Raw genomic sequence first — 19,600 nt, forward strand, 5'->3', positions numbered from 1 at the left:
CCTGTTTCCCATAAATTCTATTTTAATCAAATAATTCAGATTTTAAAAAAATATTTCCTTTTTCTCTATAATATTAAAACCGTACCTTGTACTGAGAAATAATTAATCATTATTATTTGGGATATAGATTTTAAGTATGGTGATCCAAATTATGAAAACACCCATTATCTGGAAAACCGCAGGTTCCAAGCATCCTGGATAAAAGGTCCCATACCTGTATATAGTGCTAAAGCCAAATGGGTCAAAGTTTACAGGTAGAAGTGTGGTCTTTAAATTCTAGGGTGCATGGCTGAAGGACATGCACTATACCCACCTTGGACACAATAACCCCAATAATGAGACACACTGAACAGTAGCAGTTGATTACACTCATAGGTAAACTGGATACCACAACTTAGAACTGGGCAAAATGTGACAATTGTGAATTTCCTTTTAGTTGTTTATTCATTTTATGGTTGTTGTATTATTATTATTATTATTAACTAGGAGTTTTATTATGTGATCCATGAAGGGAGCCCATCTTTTTGATCACCAAGCAAATGGCAACACTGTATGGGGAAGCGAGGTTAAAAACAAAGCTTACACACAACTGTTTTGATAAAAGAATTCCAGTGTATTGTCTATAGCAACAAAAGTGCAAGTGGAGAATCCTATATAGCCACATCTGTACATCCCATTATACTTAGCCATGTTGGAACAGATTTGTTATTTATTGTCATTAAACTTGGTGCTAAAATATTACCTATGGCTTAAGATTTACAGTTTCCAAACTTATTACATTCATTTGTACCTTAGAACCAGTTTGAAGAATAGGAGATGGGAGGCAAGATGGGAGCCTCATGGCAATAAAGAACTATAGAGCCACTTATTTTGCACAAACTTCTGCTTTAGCCATTCATGAGACAAAATTTTCAAGGGCGATCCTAGCCCCTTTGTTGCCTGGGGTTGCTTGCTGCTCTGTGCTCACCTTTTTTGGCACTGGAGAGAATTGCAATCTCTGTATTAGAAGAGCCTAATTTCTGGTTTGAAATACGGAAATTTGACTCTTAGGGCAGAGACAGACAAGAAGATTCGGGGAGATTAGTCGCCCCGGTGATAAAGCGCCTTTTCTTCAGGCTACTAATTTCCCCCGAACTGCCTCCCCACCGGCTAGAATTTAAATTGCTGGTGGGATGGCACTCGGAACGCTTCGTTTTCCGAAGTCGCCCAAAGTTTCCTCGTTCCAAGGCAACTTGGAAAACGAAGAGCTCTAAATGCCATCCCGCCGGCGCTTTTGATTCTAGTCGGTGGGATGGCAGTTCGGGGAGATTAGTCGCCCGAAGAAGAGGTGATTTTTGGGGACCTGCAGCAAGTTGAGTTCCTAAACTTGCCTCATTGGTGCAGCACCCCTGAAAACTTTACTGTTACTGCCTAATTAAGCTAATTAATAATTATTGATATTTATGTTTGCAGCTTAGTCAAAGACCTACAGTGGAAGAACTAAGAGAGAAGAAAATCCTTATCAGTTTCAGTGATTATGTGGAGCTGGCAGATGCACAGGACTACGATAGAAGAGCAGACAAACCATGGACTCGACTAACGGCAGCTGACAAAGTTTGTGACTTTTGTTACTCATGGCACATTTGGTTAACAAAAATCTCAGATTAATAGAAATTATCTGTCTCTTACAATATGGAATTATATTTCTCATGTGAAGATACAATAAAATGGATGCAATATGAGTTAAATGTGCATTTGCTAAACTGATGTGCATAATTCTGCTAAATCTACTTACATGTCAAAAGTTAACGGAGTTATGAATAATCAAATGATTGGACTAGAGAGGTGTGTCCATACTATTAGTTGTAGAGAGTTAGTATTCCAAGCGTTCGTATTCCAAAGAAGAACACATTTTGGAAAAAGCAAATATTACAATTGTTAAAAGTACATTTATGAGGAATCATTATTTAGCATTTGCCTCTTTAAAAAGTCATGGAGTTGAATTAATAACAAGTTCAAAGTTCACTCCATAGCCACCAATCAGCAGGGTGCATTTACTGGTCTTCTGCTTGAAGCCTAATGGAATGTGGAAGTTTTGTCTAACTATTCCTTTTGAGCTGGCCATAGACATTAGGATTTTTAAAAGATCTTTTTGTTATCATAAGACCAAGCTTATCTTGAAACGATCGTTTAAATGTACGATTTGTCCAACAACTAAAAAGACCATTTCAAGCAGTGGTGTCTAGTTGAAGCCAGAAAAACAGAGGGTAGCTGCCTGCTTGGCACTGCAAACAATTGGACAAATAGATCGAGTATACTGTGACCGATTAAAATTTTCTAACTTGGCCGATCAATTTTCTGATGTCAGACAAAAAAATCATTAGATGCACGATTGTTCGATTCCCACTAACCTCATGATAATTTGACAGATTTGTCAGATCACACAAGAATTGGTCATTCGGGAGAGAACATGGCCAGCTTTACTCCCCTACTGCATGGGGAGGTCGATTTATCAAGGGTCGAATTTTAATTCATGCAAGTTTTTTTAGCTCGATTAAATTAGATTGGGGGAAATTTATTATAAAAAAAATCGAATTGCTAAAACACGGACTAATTTTATTGATCTAAAAATTCTGATTCGATTCGAATTATACAAAACTTGATTCAAGTTTTTGCTCCGAAAAACTTGAATGTGAGGAAGGCTACAAACATCTCCAAATTGATCCCTGGACCTCTCCCATTGACTTATACATGAATTCGGCAGGTTTTAGTTGGCGAATAGTCAAATTCAAATTCTTAAAAGGCCGGAGTATGATAAATCTCGAAAATCAAATTCGAATTTTCAATTCAACCTTTAATAATTCTGCCCCTTAAATGTGGAGAGATCTATGAAACACTGATGAACAATTGTTTACTCTTTTTGATTATCACAGGCAGCAATTCGTAAGGAGCTTAATGAGTTCAAAAGTACAGAAATGGAAGTCCACGAATTAAGTAGGCATTTAACAAGGTATGTCAACATTGTCTTTATGTTTTGTCGTTCAAATCAAGTGCAAGGTTTTATTATAAGAGAGAAGAATGAAATACTTTTTTAAAAATGTGGATTCATTGTTTAAAATTTAGTCTATGGGAGATGGCCTTCCTGTAATTCTGTCCCCTGTAGTAACTTGGGCCAGGTACATGTGCAGTAGATTACGATTGCACAAATGTCCAGCTCAGGACATTGCAAGGGAAACCTAGGAGCATATGAAAACTGCAATTGCTCTCTTGAGATTTATTTATTATATAATAAATACAATATTTGATTTACTATAGAAAGGCACACATTCCTTATTTGCCTTTACATATTCTGTTATGTGTCTGTTGCAGGTTTCACAGGCCCTAGCATTAAGTTCTACTTGAATATTTACCTATTTCAAAAAGGGAACCACAAGTGCTGGGATACTTCATTTCTCTGTTACTTAAATGTAAATCTTCAGAACTGCCTTCTTTTATCAAGAGAAGAAACAGCATTTGCATATTCTGCATCGATGACCTCCATCGTCACTAGACCTTCAAGAACTGAAGACGTGTCTAATGGATTGTGTCATCGGCCAGCCTGTGGATCTGTCTTGTCTGTACAAACTCAGCAGATGTTGTTCTTTCTCGCATATTTGGACATCAGCATCTCTTGTCTAGGCCGCTGATTGTGGTTCAAAGGACAGAACAAGCAAAAGATTCCAGAGCTGATTAAGTAAAAACAGACCTGTGAAAGTTACGCTTACGTCAACCATGATGCATCAAAGCCAAACCTACGTAGGCTTGTTAGTGAGCAAAAAGAGAGAGAGAACATTGCACTAGTTTTCCTCTGTGAAGCATTCCTGGTTTAAAGGATCACATCTTCCATGTCCAAGACTGGCTGTTGATTCTTCAGTGTATTATGTCAAATGGAATATCTGAAAGAAGTTTGAACAAATGCGACTGAAAGGGCCAACATTTAATGTAGCTTTGAGATCGTTGTCACCAATCTGCTTCAATATTTCAACTTCTCAGTGGTAGATTAATCAGGGTCAGTGAATTAAAACTGAGTCAAACACTCATTGAACAGATGTTTCAGAGCTGTAAATCACGTGCCAGATAAATGTGGCCCCAATCCAGTCTGCAGCATATTGTATATGATTATTTAACCTGCACTGTGCATTTCATCATCTCACCATATAACGGTCTTGCTTATTCTGGGCCACGACTTTTTTTTTTACTCGCAAGCGTATGTTTGTATCAAAAGGGCAGACTTGTCCTGCTCTCTGTTCATAATGGCCTCCTTACATTTCTTTGGGTAGATACAAATTGTGTGTCTTTAGAAATTCTGTGTCATTATATTGTGCCTGTTCTGTGACCATTACAAGCATGGCTCCTGTAATGATCAGTGGTGCTTTTATACACACCTTTCTGTCTGGTAGAGTTCAACTCTGAAATTCTATCAGCAAGAGAAAGAAAAGCAATAGTCACTCAGCCTGTTCAGATTGAATGAAATAACAGGGATACTTCTTACAGTCTACCTTGTATTAATGCCAACACATAAGCAACAAACTGGGGTCTCTTATTTATTGCTTTCGAAATAAATAGAACCCCCCCTGTTCTTCCATCACCTTTATTTTAATTGCCATTGCCATAAGCCTTGAATTCAGTGAAAAGCAAGATCTTTCAAGAAATTAACCGCCATATTTTGTTAAAAAATAAAAAAAAGTGCCGCTTAAAATGTTGTGGTATTGCAGGGTATATACAGTAAATCCAGGTTAGAAGATGAGGTTTTAACAAAAAGAATAATATTTTAACAAAATAAAAAAAGAAGTCTCCAGTTAACATATTCATCGATTAAAGACAATTCATTGCATTCTTCACCGCTGAATAATGAATGCTTATACAAAATGGCAGGTTGGTCAATATTTCATACAGTATGTGTGTTTGTGTGTGTGTGAGACTTCTCACTGTGTGTTTTGTGATGTTCATTTCTATGTTGTGTGCTTTGGAAAATAAAAACAGGTTCCTTCTTAATTGCCCCTCAGATTATTAGTCTTAGTAAAGCAGGAAAAGTAACCAGTGATGAACTGGCCCTCATTTCATTTTGCACTTGTGTTTATTGGCCGCTGACTTGGGTTGCTGTGGCAGCATACAACTTTATTTAGTCAAAACCTTTTATCACAGGGAACCAAACATTTCAACAGGACTTTTCTGAAGTGCCAGAGCTTTGCTCAAAACTCAAGTTTTGTTCGGAAAAGCGCAGATTATTATGGTAGTGATCAGTGGTGTAGCTAATCAGTTACTGAGCCCCACAGCAAATTAATTTTAGGGCCCCCAACAGAGTTTGTCCTGTTTTACCAATATATATATATATATATATATATATATATATATATATATATATTGCTCATTATTTGGGCTTCATGGGGCCCCTATATCTCCTGGGCCCCCGTGTAGGGTCTGCTTCCTCTGTAGTTACTCCCCTGATAGTGACATTTTGAGTGCTTAGATAAGGTTTCTTCCATTGGACGCTCTCGGCTGTTGGTGAGATAGTAGTATTGCTGTGAGGGGATGCTCAATGTTATAGCTCAGAAACAGCTGCAGAATTGTAGGTGAAATGACAGTGGTGAAGAGTGCATCCTTAATTTCTATGCGAAAAGTTATTTATTAAATGCCTGATTTTGTAAGTCTGAGCCTTACTTCGAATATGTATTCGTGTATAAATCTGGTATGCTGAAACAATAATGCTAAGATTGTTTATCCTGCTTTGGAATAAGAGATGGGCTGGAAATCAGCCTGTTACAGATCTTGGCATTGAGCACAAATAAATACTAATAATAAAGTTCATTGTATCATACCCAAGCGATATACATGCTACTCGCTATTTTATTCATTCTATTACCTTGTACCATGATTCTTGACCTTTCAGTGATGTTTTAACCAACATTTTGTGCGGGGGGGGGGGGGCTTTAAATAATCTACAGATAAGGTAGCCTGTGAAAATAAGTTAATATTAATAAAGAGACAACAAATATAATGTTTTAACATACACAAATTATTTCTGTACTGTAAGTATGGCCTGGGTGACCACATGATTTCAGTTGGGCTTATAACACGAATAGCAAATGGCTATGAAAAGGCTACAGAAATGATTAATAACCCTTCTTTTCTCTCTATTATATGTTCTAAAGGTGCAACACTATTTAATTGCACACTCACAGGTGCTTGCTATGTAACTGGCATGCATGTGGGTAGCCCATGGGTTTCTGCCTACACGTGCTTTAAGTTGATCAAACATGAGTGCATTTTTGCCCAATTCAATGACCTCCATGCTGGGTCAAATCATGCTGACCCAATCATTCGCCCCCAGTCCAAAAATCGAATCATAATTCAGGCCTATGCAGACCCACTGGAAGAAGATCACACAAACAGCTGCTGCTTCCCTGTATGGATTGTTCTAACCTGCCTGATAGCTATATGGTTGATGAATGGCTGCTGTATGGGAAATTTACTGGAGGCTAAATTTAGGAACAAGTTGTAACCTGATCCAAACTTGCAGCCCTTCGCAGTCTCGCATATGTGCTAGGTAAAACAATAAAATGAGTGTGAAAGCGCTATGTGAGAATGGTTCCTATCATCAGCTGATTTTTCTTTATACCCATGATTGCTCCTTTATTTCTAATGAAAAAGTGTGAAAAATATGAGAAATGGGACTTAAATCATAAAAACTGATAAATGTCCCGCGGTTTCAGTGCAAATGCCCAAGCTGAGCAGCAGGTCAGGAATCTCTTTTTAGAGGTTTTCTTAATGAAAAACTGCAGGAAGGTTGCCGCACTGCATACTTTTAACTAAAAGAATTTGGGTTTTTAAGGTCTGCTTCCTCTATAGCTAATAAAAACCCCCTCCTCCTCAGCCACTCTCTTACCTGCGGCGAGGAAGGGGGAGGCAAGTTGGGCGGGAGTCGGGTCAGGGAGTTGGCGGAGTTGCGGCGGGAAGTGGGTGGGAGGATGGAGATCAGCGTTGCGACGGGCTCCTCTCAAGATTTTTTTGCTGGAGGGGCCGGCTCACTTGAGTTACGCCACTGCCAGTCATTCATCATTATTGCTGGGATGCAAGTCAATCCGTTAAACATTGAGCCTTTATAACCCTTCTTCTCAAAAACTTTTAATCATTCTCATCATTCTGCCTCTGAACTGAGCCATGTATTTTCCTAATGTTACATATTTTTAAATATGGGAGTGATATATTAACGAATACAGGGAGTGATATGTTAACTGATGCCTATGGAAATGGTAGTGCAATTGTGAGCAGATTGTGTAATCTTCTCTGTGCTCCTGCTGTTTAAACGCATTCATGTTTTAAAGGGCAATAAGAATTCCAAAATCAGTTTTGTTTTTTGTTTTTGTAGCCTCAAATTCAGTATTGATCAAGCAGTGTAGGGAGGATGGTGGGTTAAGTCTGCCCATGAGTTGCCTGAAGTGAACATTTTCGAAAAACCAATTCAACCATGACCCTGTATGTGGATTGCTTAATAAAAGCAGAGGCACAAGATCAGCAAACTTCTGTATGAGTGACTGATGGGAGGGTTTAATTGTCATTTTAAGGTCACAGATTTATGTTCTGCGGAGGTAAGCTGGATAAACCATTTCAGTGAATAAAGAATAAACTACAGTATATTTGTCCTGCTGATCTTCTTTTTCATTTGCACTTAAAAGTCACAATGAACACGTCATGGGGCTATTGATATGAAATTTACACCAGATGTCGGTAACAACCCAAGTAATCCACACATACAATGAACTCAAAACAAAAAAGTCTATAAATACGTTTTGTGTAATAAAGTGGAATGACACAGGGAATAAGTATTGAATACATGAAGAAAAAGACATGCAAAAACGCATAGAAAGCCATGAAACCTGCTGAAATCTGTCTGTATTTACAAAGCAAACCTGCCCCCTATCAGTGCAAATTCATATCAGCTGGTTTAGTCCTTCTAAAAAGGTTTCTCATAACCAAGGTATCACACAAGAAGCATCTCATATTGGGTAAAAGCAAAGAGCTCTCTCAAGACCTTATTTCTTATATTTACTGAGAAAAAATGTTGACGTTTCCAATACTTATTTTCCCCTCTGTACACTCATGGAAAAGAGAAGCAGCTCTCTATTTCTTGCCTGACTTGGCCCAGGTTATTTCTGGAAACAAAGAGGAAGACAATGGCCACACTGCCTTACCCTAGGATGGTGCCTAAAGAGTTGGAGCATTGGCCCAGGGTATGGGACAATTGATTAAATTCACTAAGGTGTCTAACACACTGGAAACTTTCATGGTCAGACTGGACTGGAGGGATACAGGGAAAAAGGGGTGGGCCCTGCCGTCCCAGACCCATTCCCTGGCTCAAACTATGGGTGAATCCCCTGTCCTCTCTACAATAGCAGCTGCAATGTATTCCATGTAAACATTGTAATTGATTCTATTGTATTCCATGCATATTAAATAAGACAACAGTGTATGGATAGTGGCACCCGTCGTTCAATGAGTTTGTTCATATTCTTGGTTGGTTTGGTCCCAAACTTTATGCTCCACTATCTGGGTCCCCTCCCCCTAGTTCATTATAAGGTCACAAACCTAAGAAAACATTGTGATATCAGACATTGTGCAATAGAAAGGTGCGCTGATTGAAAAACGAAGGTTCCTATAGGTAGAAAGAAAAGGCTCTCTGGTGTATTAACCTTAATACAGGGATCTGGTAATTAGCATCGGATCTACTCACAATTATAAGGTGTCATTCATGTTTTCAAAGTAAGATACCGAATATCGGCTATTCACGGTCACCCTTGTGCCTGTTGGATAAAAGTAAGAATAGTGTAGCACCCTCGGCGATCACAGAAGGGGTAAACGGATAATGCGCTTACCCAGAGTCGGACTGGGACACCAGGGGCCCACCCAAAAACCTTTGACTAGGGGCCCACCAATTAATCTTAGACCAGGGGCCCATTCTCAGTACTATTATTCTTCCTCTCATCACTCAACCTCTATTCTCCTAGTCTCTTTTCTTTACATACTATAATACTAGAACCTGTTATTCCATCTATTTCGCCACTTTGTTCTCATAAAAATAGGGAATGACCATGAAATAGGCCAAATATTTAGCAGCATGAGGGCCCACTGACACCTTGGCCCACCAGGACTTTTCCTGGTATCCCTGTGGGCCAGTCCGACACTGCGCTTACCTGATATTATAATACAATTGCCATTTAAATGCAGCGATGTTCTCCCTAATGCCGGTTTCTGCAGAAGCGGTTCCTTTGTTGTGAAAGCCGGTTTTTACAGAGGGATCCCTTTGCATGCAGGTCTGCGCTGATATCTGTACGGCTTTCCTTTATGTTCTCGACTGCAGTTTCTAGGTACTCCAAACAGTCGGCGTTCTTCTCCTCGTGGTCAGCGGCCGTGGGTGGACACATAGTTACATAGTTAAATTGGGTTGAAAAAAGACAAAGTCCATCAAGTTCAACCCCTCCAAATGAAAACCCAGCATCCACACACACACCCCTCCCTACTTTTAATTAAATTCTATATACCCATACCTATACTAACTATAGAGCTTAGTATCACAATAGCCTTTGATATTATGTCAGTGTTTATAAACTGAATCTAACCATAAATGATTTTCAAATATGCTCCCTGGCCCAATATGTTATTTTCTTTCAGCATTGTCACCATCCATCCATTGTTTTGCGTCCCTTTGGGTAGGTGTTTGATTGGGGTCTAGCGCACATCTACAGCTGGCCATAGATGTTGAGATTTTTAAAAGATCAGATCCTGATTGTGAGACCATGATCTTCTCAGAACGATCGTATGAATTTACCATCAACTAAAAAGACCAATTTGCCAGGAAAACAAAGGGGAGCTGCCTGCTTGGCCCTGCAAACATAGATAGATTGCACTGGGACCGACAAAGATTTTTTGACCTGGCCAATCAATTTCCTGACAGATGTCGGCCGAAAAATCGTAAGATGTACGATCGTTCGAATCCCACTAACCGCACAATAATTTCGAAGGATTGGTCGGACTTCGCTAAAATCGGTAGTTCGGCAAGAGAAATCTTTGCGTCTATGGGGACCACATCTACTTGTAATGCTGATTTGTGAGGTACCTTAACTGTACATCTTGAAGAACAATGGCTACACTAGACTGCTTTCACTCAGGTAAGGAATTATTGAACCAACATGGTGGTGACAGGTTTAACAAATGAAGTACAACTTAGAGGGTGGGATGTAAACTTAAAAATAACATTTAGCTTAATTAAAGGAAATGTAAAACTTTTTTATATATACATTAATTATGAATATTCAGTGATTATAAAGCTATTTGTACTATTTGACCAGGGATACTGTAATGGGAAAAAATGATTTTTTTTTCAAAACGCATCAGTTAATAGTGCTGCTCCAGCAGAATTCTGCACTGAAATCCATTTCTCAAAAGAACAAACTGATTTTTGTATATTTATTTTGAAATCTGACATGGGGCTAGACATATTGTCAGATTCCCAACTGTCCCCAGTCATGTGACTTGTGCTCTGATCAACTTCAGTCACTCTTTACTGCTGTACTGCAAGTTTGATTGATATCCCCCCCCCCCAGCAGCCTAACAACAGAATATTGGGAAGGTAACCAGATAGCAGCTCCCTTACACAAGATAACAGCTGCCTGGTAGATCTAAGAACAGCACTCAATAGTAAAATACAGGTCCCACTGAGACACATTCAGTTACATTGAGTAAGAGAAACTGCCAGAAAGCAGTTCCATCCTTAAGGGCTGGCTCTTTCTGAAAGCACATGACCAGACGAAATGACCTGAGATGGCTGCCTACACACCAATATTACAACTAAAAAAATACATTTGCTGGTTCAGGAATTACATTTTATACTGCAGAGTGAATTATTTGAAGTGTAAACAGTGTAATTTAGAAATAAAAACTTAAAAACATAAAAATCATGACACAGTCCCTTTAAGCAATGGGTTGATTTTTTTCTTTTATTTTGCAAATTTGTTTAGTTGCATGCATCTCCAGCAAAATTCCCATAGCAATAAATGCAGGGCCAGAGAAGCTGCCAAGGTGCCATATTAAGGTAGGGTGTATATGGGCAGGGGTTGCAGGGAGAGGGCGAGGTTGAGGCAGATTTTTGGAGCAGCATTTTGGAAAGATGAAGGTGTATTTTGGGCAAATCATTGACTTGACCTTGAGTGCAGTGGAAATGTTATTCTATTGAGGCACTATACCTCTGGACAGTTGGACTCTTTGCGGTGACTGTTGGGCTAATTCATGGGTCCACCATATTTCACTGTTTCATCCTATAGGTTAATTTTCATTTTGCACAGACTGTGTTTAGTTCTATGGCAAATCCAGCAAAATTCTGATTCTCATATACAAGCATGGCCACCCAGGCTGTGTTTGGTTGTATGGCAGCTCCATTAAAGGTCCAATAGCAATAAAAGCAAGGCTGCAAGAGTAGTGTCATGTGTTTTGGTGGGGAGAGGGTGAGGCTTTGGCCAGATTTTGGGCAGAAGATTAGGGTGTGACCTAGGCAGATTTATGGCTTGGCCTTGCATGCAGTGGCAATGTTCTTTTACTGAGGTGTCATATCTCTGGTGGGCAGGGCCTATATGTCTGCTTGGCTAATACACAGGTCCCCAATATTGCATTAACTAAGCAACGAGTAGCAAAATTCTAATAGCAAAGAATTTAAAACAGCGAAAGCAGCCAGACTGTTGGCAGGTCATATTTGGGTGGGGTTTGAAGGGTGCAAGTGAGACTGGGACAGATTTTGAGAGTGGAGTGCTATTGTCTGCACTCACTGCTGATTCAGACTACTGAGACAATGCAACAGAAGTCAGCTCAGTAACATCCAGTATGCTACATTCTGCTACAGCTGAGAGAATAACAATGGGCAGACAACACTGCTTTTTATAGCAATTATATTTGAAAATGTGCAATGAATAAACTGTATATAGGAAAATTGCTTAGAATTTACATTTTATCAAAGGCAAATATGCTCAAAGTTGTTATGTATTTATATGTTGTATTTATTGAACATGTTAGCTTAATCTGTTCATGCATTTTTATTCCGTTATGCAGTGAGTAATGGTAACCAGTATAAAATCAGACCTTGCTTGACATAATGATATTGCAAATCCCATGAAGAAAGTTGTTGCTGTCATTTATGTCCTTTTCTTTAACATCTTGCTGTGAAGAATTGTTCAATAAATGTTTTCACTAAGTGAGTAACTTGATGAGATATTAGGTCTCCCTATGGGCTTGCATTGATCTTTATAACTTTGCAGCATCCCTAGGGGTGAAAGAAACATATTACAGGCACTTAACCTGAAATAAGATGGAAGCGGAGTTACGTCTGTGCGCTCATTACCAGATTGCTATTGGATAAAGAACAGGCCCTGAGGAGTTCGAATAAATATGTTTACCACTACCGCTGGACAAATCATGTTTGTAAAAGATATTGCTTAATCCATTCACTGAATATGTGGGCTGTGAGTTGAATGTGATCCCAGCAAAGAAGGAGCAGGGTCTTCAGCAATGGTTTGTTTAATAGCAGTGGCACATATCTACACACTAGTATATATACAGTAGTATATTGTGACATAGTAAGAGAATAACGAAGGCATAGGCAGCCCAAATAGACTTAATAATCAGTTAAAGGAGAACTAAACTATATATTGCACTTAATGCACCAGCCTGACGTTTCAGCTGCTAGTTGCACTGGTTTCTGTGCTGCCATGTAGTAATTATCTGTATTAATTACCAATTAGCCTCATATTGTGACATTTATATTCTGTGTGTACTGTATATTGCGAGTTAGTCCCAAAGCTCAATAAGTGACAACAGCACAGAGCATGTGCAGTGAATCAGCAGAAAAGAAGATAGGGAGCTGCTGGGGCATCTTCAGAGTCACAGATCTTCCCTGCTAAAGGGCTGTGGTTGCCTTGGGCTGGTACAGAAGCCCAAAACATAACAACATTTCTAGCCTACTTCTTTAGTTAAGCTTTACTTCGCCTTTAAGGATTGCAGAAGGGATACTGGAGGGCTCACATAAAAATCTTACTAATACAGACTTGTGCAAAAAAGGTGGCAAAAAAACACCTTGTAAACAGCTGAACAGGTTAAAGCAGAAATTTGGCTCTTCTAGAGCATAGAGGACAACTGCGCTCTCTGCCCCAAAGTAATATGGGCCCCTTGATCTGGTCTAACAGCAGAAATGGTAAATGCAGAAACAACCCTTACCTTTCCCATGTGGAATTTGCCCCTTTGTATGCACCACTGCCTGTGTTAAACAGCACTGCACACAGGAGGGGCAGATGGTGGGAAGCACAACAGTCTTCCCTGGCACTCTTTTTAGCTTAAACATTGTTTAGGACAAATAAGCTAAGCATGCTGGGGATGTGAGGCAATAGGGTGCCCTGTAATTAACACTTGTTTTTAGTAAAATTGTGCTTTCGTGCTTATTTAATAGGCATGTGCATCTGGGGCATACCTGTGCTCTGCACCTCACACTGCATCAAAACAAGCATCAAGCAGTAAGGACATTGCACCCTACACCCCCACTCCCTAACTTGTGCATCTGAGTGATGGTAAAGTCAGGAGGGGACCCCCTTGCCCCCCAGCTGCCCTTCTTGAATGCAGTGCTACCAAATGAACACATCATGTATATTTATGGGGGGAAGCACAGAGTGCAAAGACCTGTACCCACTTTTTGTGCTGTTTAGAGGTCAAGCGTGGAAAATGATTTTGGTTGATGTCTATTTTTTTGTATTTTGTACTTGTTAGAGCTTGAATAAAGACTTAACAAAGAAGTATAACAAAATGGAAAGAAGTATAACAAAATGGAAAGTTGTGCTCAGTGCTAAACAATTTTAAATTATGAAGTGGTGCCATAAGGGTGTGACCACAACATACTTGGAATAAAATAAAATTGAACCCGGAGAGGACAGTACAAATCATAGCATCATTGTGTGTTTATTGAGTATCATACACAACATGTTTCGGCACAACAGCCTTCCTCAGGTGCAAACAACAGTGATATGAACAATCAACATATACACCCTACACCCCACCACCAAGTTTACCAGCTCCACTGTGTGGCCAGGTGCATAGGTTAACAGAGAAACAATTGAGTATTACCATCTATTGGGCTGCTCCTTAATAGCACATACACAATACACGTGTATATGTTTAATAGAACTATTATAACTAAGTCAAGGTAGTATTTTCCTACCCATAGTTGCATCATTCACATGGTATCAGTCAGTCCATATTTAAAGGTGTATTCAGTCCATAAATAAGTCACAGAAATAATATTGGCAATAATGTTCTTCCCACTGTGTTAGATAAGAGCTTGATGACTGGACGAGAATTAATTTACATTCTTATACATTAGTAAATATTCTCCTATGGGTTGAATGCAATTCCTATGAAATGGGACGTTTAGTAGGTTAGGGATACATTCCGTAAGAGGTATTGGTTCTGTTGGGCCTTCTCAACACAGCACCTTCCAGGACGTGCCCAAAGAAGAAGTAAAACAAATGTGGTAGGAAACACAGCCGTCTGACTCACCGGCTGTACAGTTAGAAGATCTCAAGCAAATCTGCAAAGCAAATGCACACAAGTGCTCCATGGAAAGTCCTAATGTGTGTACATTTGCACACTTTCAGGCCACGTCACTTGAGTTCACGGGATATGTACATAGAGTTATAGGAAACTGATGCAATCCTGTCACAATTCTAATGTCATGAGACCGGTTGGTAACTTTTAAGGTGGTGGCACACGGGGAGATTAGTTGTCAAGTAGTGGCAGAACTACCGGCGGTGCAGGTGCTGTGACTGCACCACTGTCCGTACTCCCTCTGGGCACGATTGTGAATCCACTTCCAGAGGGGGGGGGCACCTGGGCCCCATGCCTCCTAGTTTCGTTACTATTGCTACTGTGGATGACTGATCTCCCTGAAATGCCTTCCTACCAGTGATTCACATTCTTGCTTTGGTTTTCTTATAAATTGCCCGAAGTTGCATCACAAGGAAACTTCGGGAAATTTAGTTAGAACTCTAACTAACTGAATGACACTAGAGAACCCACACCCAACCCTAACCTGCTACCCTCTCCTATATATAGCCTCTATATACCCACGTCTGCCCCACCCCACTGTAATGTGCAAGTATATTAAAAGGCACGCATCCAGAGAGGGCACTTGAAGGTTGTGGGAGGTGAGGAATTTAGCCCACACCAGCCTGCAGCCTGCAAACATTGTGTGGAAGTCAGCCTGTGGGATTTGGGTCGGCCCACACATCACTAGTCACCTGCCTGTATGTCTTTGGAGTGCGGGAGGAAACTGGATTACTCATAGGAAGCCCAAAAAGAGATTTACCCCAACATTTCCGCAAGAATGCCCTTGACAAAGACGTTCTAACCAAAACTCTGGAGTAATTCTTTTGCCTGGACTATCCGCTTTTCATATCTGTAAGCTTTTTTTCTGTACAGTATGTGTTTTTCTGTAGAATTGTCATAAATCTGTGAATTATGTAAATATGATGTAATGCTTTTTTGCTTACATTTTTATAGAAAAAAATCTTTGAAATACCATCTTTGTACTTGTCTATTTTTCAATTTTTTTATATGCTCATTATCCATTTTCTGCAGTGATCTTACTGGCATAACTAGGGTTACGGATTAATAGAGTGTTCATTGTCCATGTTCTGATTTTTTACTGGTATAGGTGGGTAGTTATGGGTAAAGGGAGTGCCAAAGGAAGAGTGACTTATCATTTTCAAGAGCAAAGTGAATTTTTCCTGGCCCCAAGCTTCACAGTCATCCCCGCCTTTGTACATAGTAAGAGTTATACCTGGGGCGTGACACTGATATAATTTCCACGAAAGTTGTTAACTTTAGATGTTAGTAGTACTACATACCTATTTGTTATTATATGTCTTTCTCTTTCGCTTTGGAGGTGCTCATAGACGCCTTAACCGCAGCGTTTCGCCTCATAGCTCACCCTTGATGACCGGAGTATTACAGTCAGTAGGTCAGCTGTAGTTATAGTCCAAAAAGACAATAGCGAATATTCACATGAAGCCAAAGAATTCTTTCTTGCTTTATTGAATATCGTTCTAAGGGAAAATTATTTTCTATTCCAAGATAATTTCTTTTTACAGCTACAAGGCACTGCCATGGGAAGCAATGTCGCTCCCACATATGCAAATTTATACATGGATTTTTTCGAACGTACATATGTGTACACAAATTCGGATTTTGTAGAGTATTGCCAATTATATCGAAGATATATCGATGACATCATCATGTTGTGGACAGGCACAATTGAGAGTCTGGTGGCGTTCTGTGACCATCTAAATTCGGTGGTACCGACTATAAAATTTACCATTATACACGATCTATTGAGGATTAACTTTCTAGATATATGGATCACGAAAAAGAATTCTGGTCTCCAAACTGATCTCTATAAAAAAGAGACAGATCGTAACAGTTTGTTACACTACACCAGCTTTCATCCTCCTGCCTTAAAAAACAACTTGCCTAAAACACAGTTCATGAGAGTTAAACGCGTAGTCTCAGAGCAGGAAAACGAACATAAGAGAACAGAGGAGATGAGGGAAAGGTTTTCACAGAGGGGTTACCCTAAAATGCTCCTGAACTCCTGTATACAGGATATCAGGGAGATTTCACAGAATGAACAAAGGAAACAAAAAGATACTGATAGACTTGCCTTTGTAAGTAAATTCTCTGTAGCCAGTAATGGATTACATAAGATCATCCAAAAACATTGGCACATCTTACAAACATGTGCCCCACATATACCAGCTTTTGTAAAAGCCCCAATGATGGCCTATCAGCGAGGCAAGAATTTTAGAGATATACTTATAAAAGCGGATATTGGTCCGACAAATAAAGGTACACAAAGATTTTTGGGAACCCCCAAAATGGGGACTTTTCCTTGTCTAAGTTGTGCGAATTGTAACAACATCACAAAAGGGCAATTTTTTACACATCCGCATACTGGACGGAAGTTTAATATTGCAAATTACTATACTTGCAATTCAACATTTGTCATCTATTTAATTAAATGTCCATCTGGACTGGCATATGTCGGGGAGACAACTCAGAAGATAAAAGACCGGATCAAACAACAGAAATCCAACATAAGGTGTAACTACAATCATTTACCCATTCCGTCACATTTTAGTGAAGCGAGACATACAGTGAGCCAATTGAGGTACCAAGTGATAGATGATGTAGGCCCTCTTAGACGCGGAGGGGATAGAATTTATTTATTAAAGAAATTGGAAATGCAATGGATATCGAGATTAGGTACGTTGTGCCCTGGGGGACTAAACCGAGAATATACCCCTGAATTATTTATATAGTATGGTAATTCCGAAGAAATCATGCTTGAAGTGTAACAAAATGTTTTTTCAATGTAATACAATGCAATATACCCAGTGATATTGAAGTAATATAAAATATGTCATATTTTTGCTTTATAGAATTTCATTGCTCCAATACTGGGATGTGCTGGTGCATTGACAACTGTAGGTATCCAGCATTCCAGATGTTGAGCATAAATATGTAAGTGTCCAAATGTCGAAATGGCTACAGAATCAAAATGTTTTTAATTTTTAATGTTTTATTCACTAATTCTCTTTTAAATCAACAAGTGGCACAATTGCACAATATATGGAAAAGTGGGGGGCTATTGGAATCAGATGATCTCCTTTGACCTCCCCTTTGACCCTCAAAGTTTTTTGGAATTTTTTAAGGACACTAAGCACTTTAATACGTACTATGATATATATGTTTTAACATTTGTTGTACTATAAATGTTTTAACTACTTTTAAATAATCTATTATGATTGTATTTGTTTCACTGAAGTTTTGATATTTTCACTGGGAATGCTGGGAATTGTGTCTCACACTGGGAGGTGGGAACTATGCTGTAACCCCTCCCTCTTAAACACCTATTTAAGTACATTGTTACACAGTGCATTTAGCTTGATAAAGGGCTGGAATAGCCCGAAACGTCGCTCTGCTAATGGCATGAATAAATAACCTTTGATTCACATATCAGAGTGCTGCTGGAGTTATTGCTTTTCATTTGAATTTTTCCTCGGGCAGAGAGGAACACAGCTGTGCACCCGACGCTGCAAAAGGTGATTCTGTGTGAGTGTGGCACCTTACTGATTTGATTTGATAACTTTAGATGTTAGTAGTACTACATACCTATTTGTTATTATATGTCTTTCTCTTTCGCTTTGGAGGTGCTCATAGACGCCTTAACCGCAGCGTTTCGCCTCATAGCTCACCCTTGATGACCGGAGTATTACAGTCAGTAGGTCGGCTGTAGTTATAGTCCAAAAAGGCACAGTATTGCAGGGTAATTTCAGGATAATAGCGGGAGCAGCAGAAAAGTACGTCCTTCCTCTAACGCATGCTGGCCACGCCCCGTTCCATAGTCTTTCTAGATAGTAGCATAGTACTGTTTTCCTGTACTTTTGATACTCAGATATTTTACATACAGATGTTGAGAGAGTAATGATAATTGTAAGCACATACATTTCTTTAGGACATTGCTAGTCCTGAATGGCATCTAGTCATGTGAATCCTGGTGTAGTCATCACATCCTGGAATACAGTAAATTGATCATCTATAGGTGGTCATACAGTGGCCAATCTAACAGCTCATGTGGCCAAACGATTGTATTTATCTCTCATATGGTCAGCTTTTCACCTTGTCATTTTTATTATCCTTCCAAATATACATTTACACCCCTAGAAGGTATTTCCTGCAGGAATTGTGTTGTTGTCATTTAATGATACACCTTTTCCAGTTATGAGGAGTTTGCAGGGCGGTTTCCCTAGACCAGAATCACTGCTAAGAAAACTGGGATGCAATATCACTTTCTGCCAGCAGATGCCATTATATGGTTGTTCAATTATTTTCATTTAACTTGTGTTGGGTGTTCCAGAGCAGCAGTTAAGCATATGTGTGTGAATATACAGGTATGGGACCTGTTATCCAGAATGTTTAGGACCTGGGGTTTTCCGTATAACAGATCTTTCCTGATCTTCATACCTTAAAGGGATACTGTCATGGGAAAAAAACATTTTTTTCAAAACGCATCAGTTAATAGTGCTGCTCCAGCAGAATTCTGCACTGAAATCCATTTCTCAAAAGAGCAAACAGATTGTTTTATATTTAATTTTGAAAATCTGACATGGGGCTAGACATATTGTCAGTTTCACAGCTGCCCCAAGTCATGTGACTTGTGCTGTGATAAACTTCAGTCACTCTTTACTGCTGTACTCAGTGTCGGCCCAGCCGGCCCAGATCCGCTACTTAGTTGGGCGGCATGACCCCACTTTGTCGGGGGTCGCGGAAGAATAGAAGATCTGCACATGCGCACAAAGGTAGCAGTAGCCCCGGTGGGCCCCAAGCCCCCCAGTCCGACCCTGGCTGTACTGCTAGTTGGAGTGATATCACCCCCTCCCCCAGCAGCCTAACAACAGAACAAAGGTAACCAGATAACAGTTCTCTAACACAAGAT

At 39.6% G+C, this 19,600-nt stretch overlaps 1 protein-coding gene across 5 annotated transcripts in view; it reads left to right on the forward strand.

Moving 5' to 3' along the window:
• Positions 1 to 7,650, forward strand: part of phactr1.S (phosphatase and actin regulator 1 S homeolog) — a 178,900-nt gene extending 171,250 nt beyond the window's left edge. For all 5 annotated transcript variants that reach the window (XM_041567747.1, XM_041567749.1, XM_041567748.1 and 2 more), the window contains 3 exons: positions 1,453 to 1,593; positions 2,913 to 2,989; positions 3,349 to 7,650. In XM_041567747.1, coding sequence (XP_041423681.1) covers positions 1,453 to 1,593; positions 2,913 to 2,989; positions 3,349 to 3,364 — 234 coding nt within the window. In that variant the 3' untranslated portion in view covers positions 3,365 to 7,650. The remainder of the gene's footprint in view (positions 1 to 1,452; positions 1,594 to 2,912; positions 2,990 to 3,348) is intronic.
• Positions 7,651 to 19,600: the final 11,950 nt, after the last annotated feature.

This window comes from Xenopus laevis, chromosome 6S, assembly GCF_017654675.1.
Source record: "Xenopus laevis strain J_2021 chromosome 6S, Xenopus_laevis_v10.1, whole genome shotgun sequence".
Lineage (NCBI taxonomy): Eukaryota > Metazoa > Chordata > Amphibia > Anura > Pipidae > Xenopus > Xenopus laevis.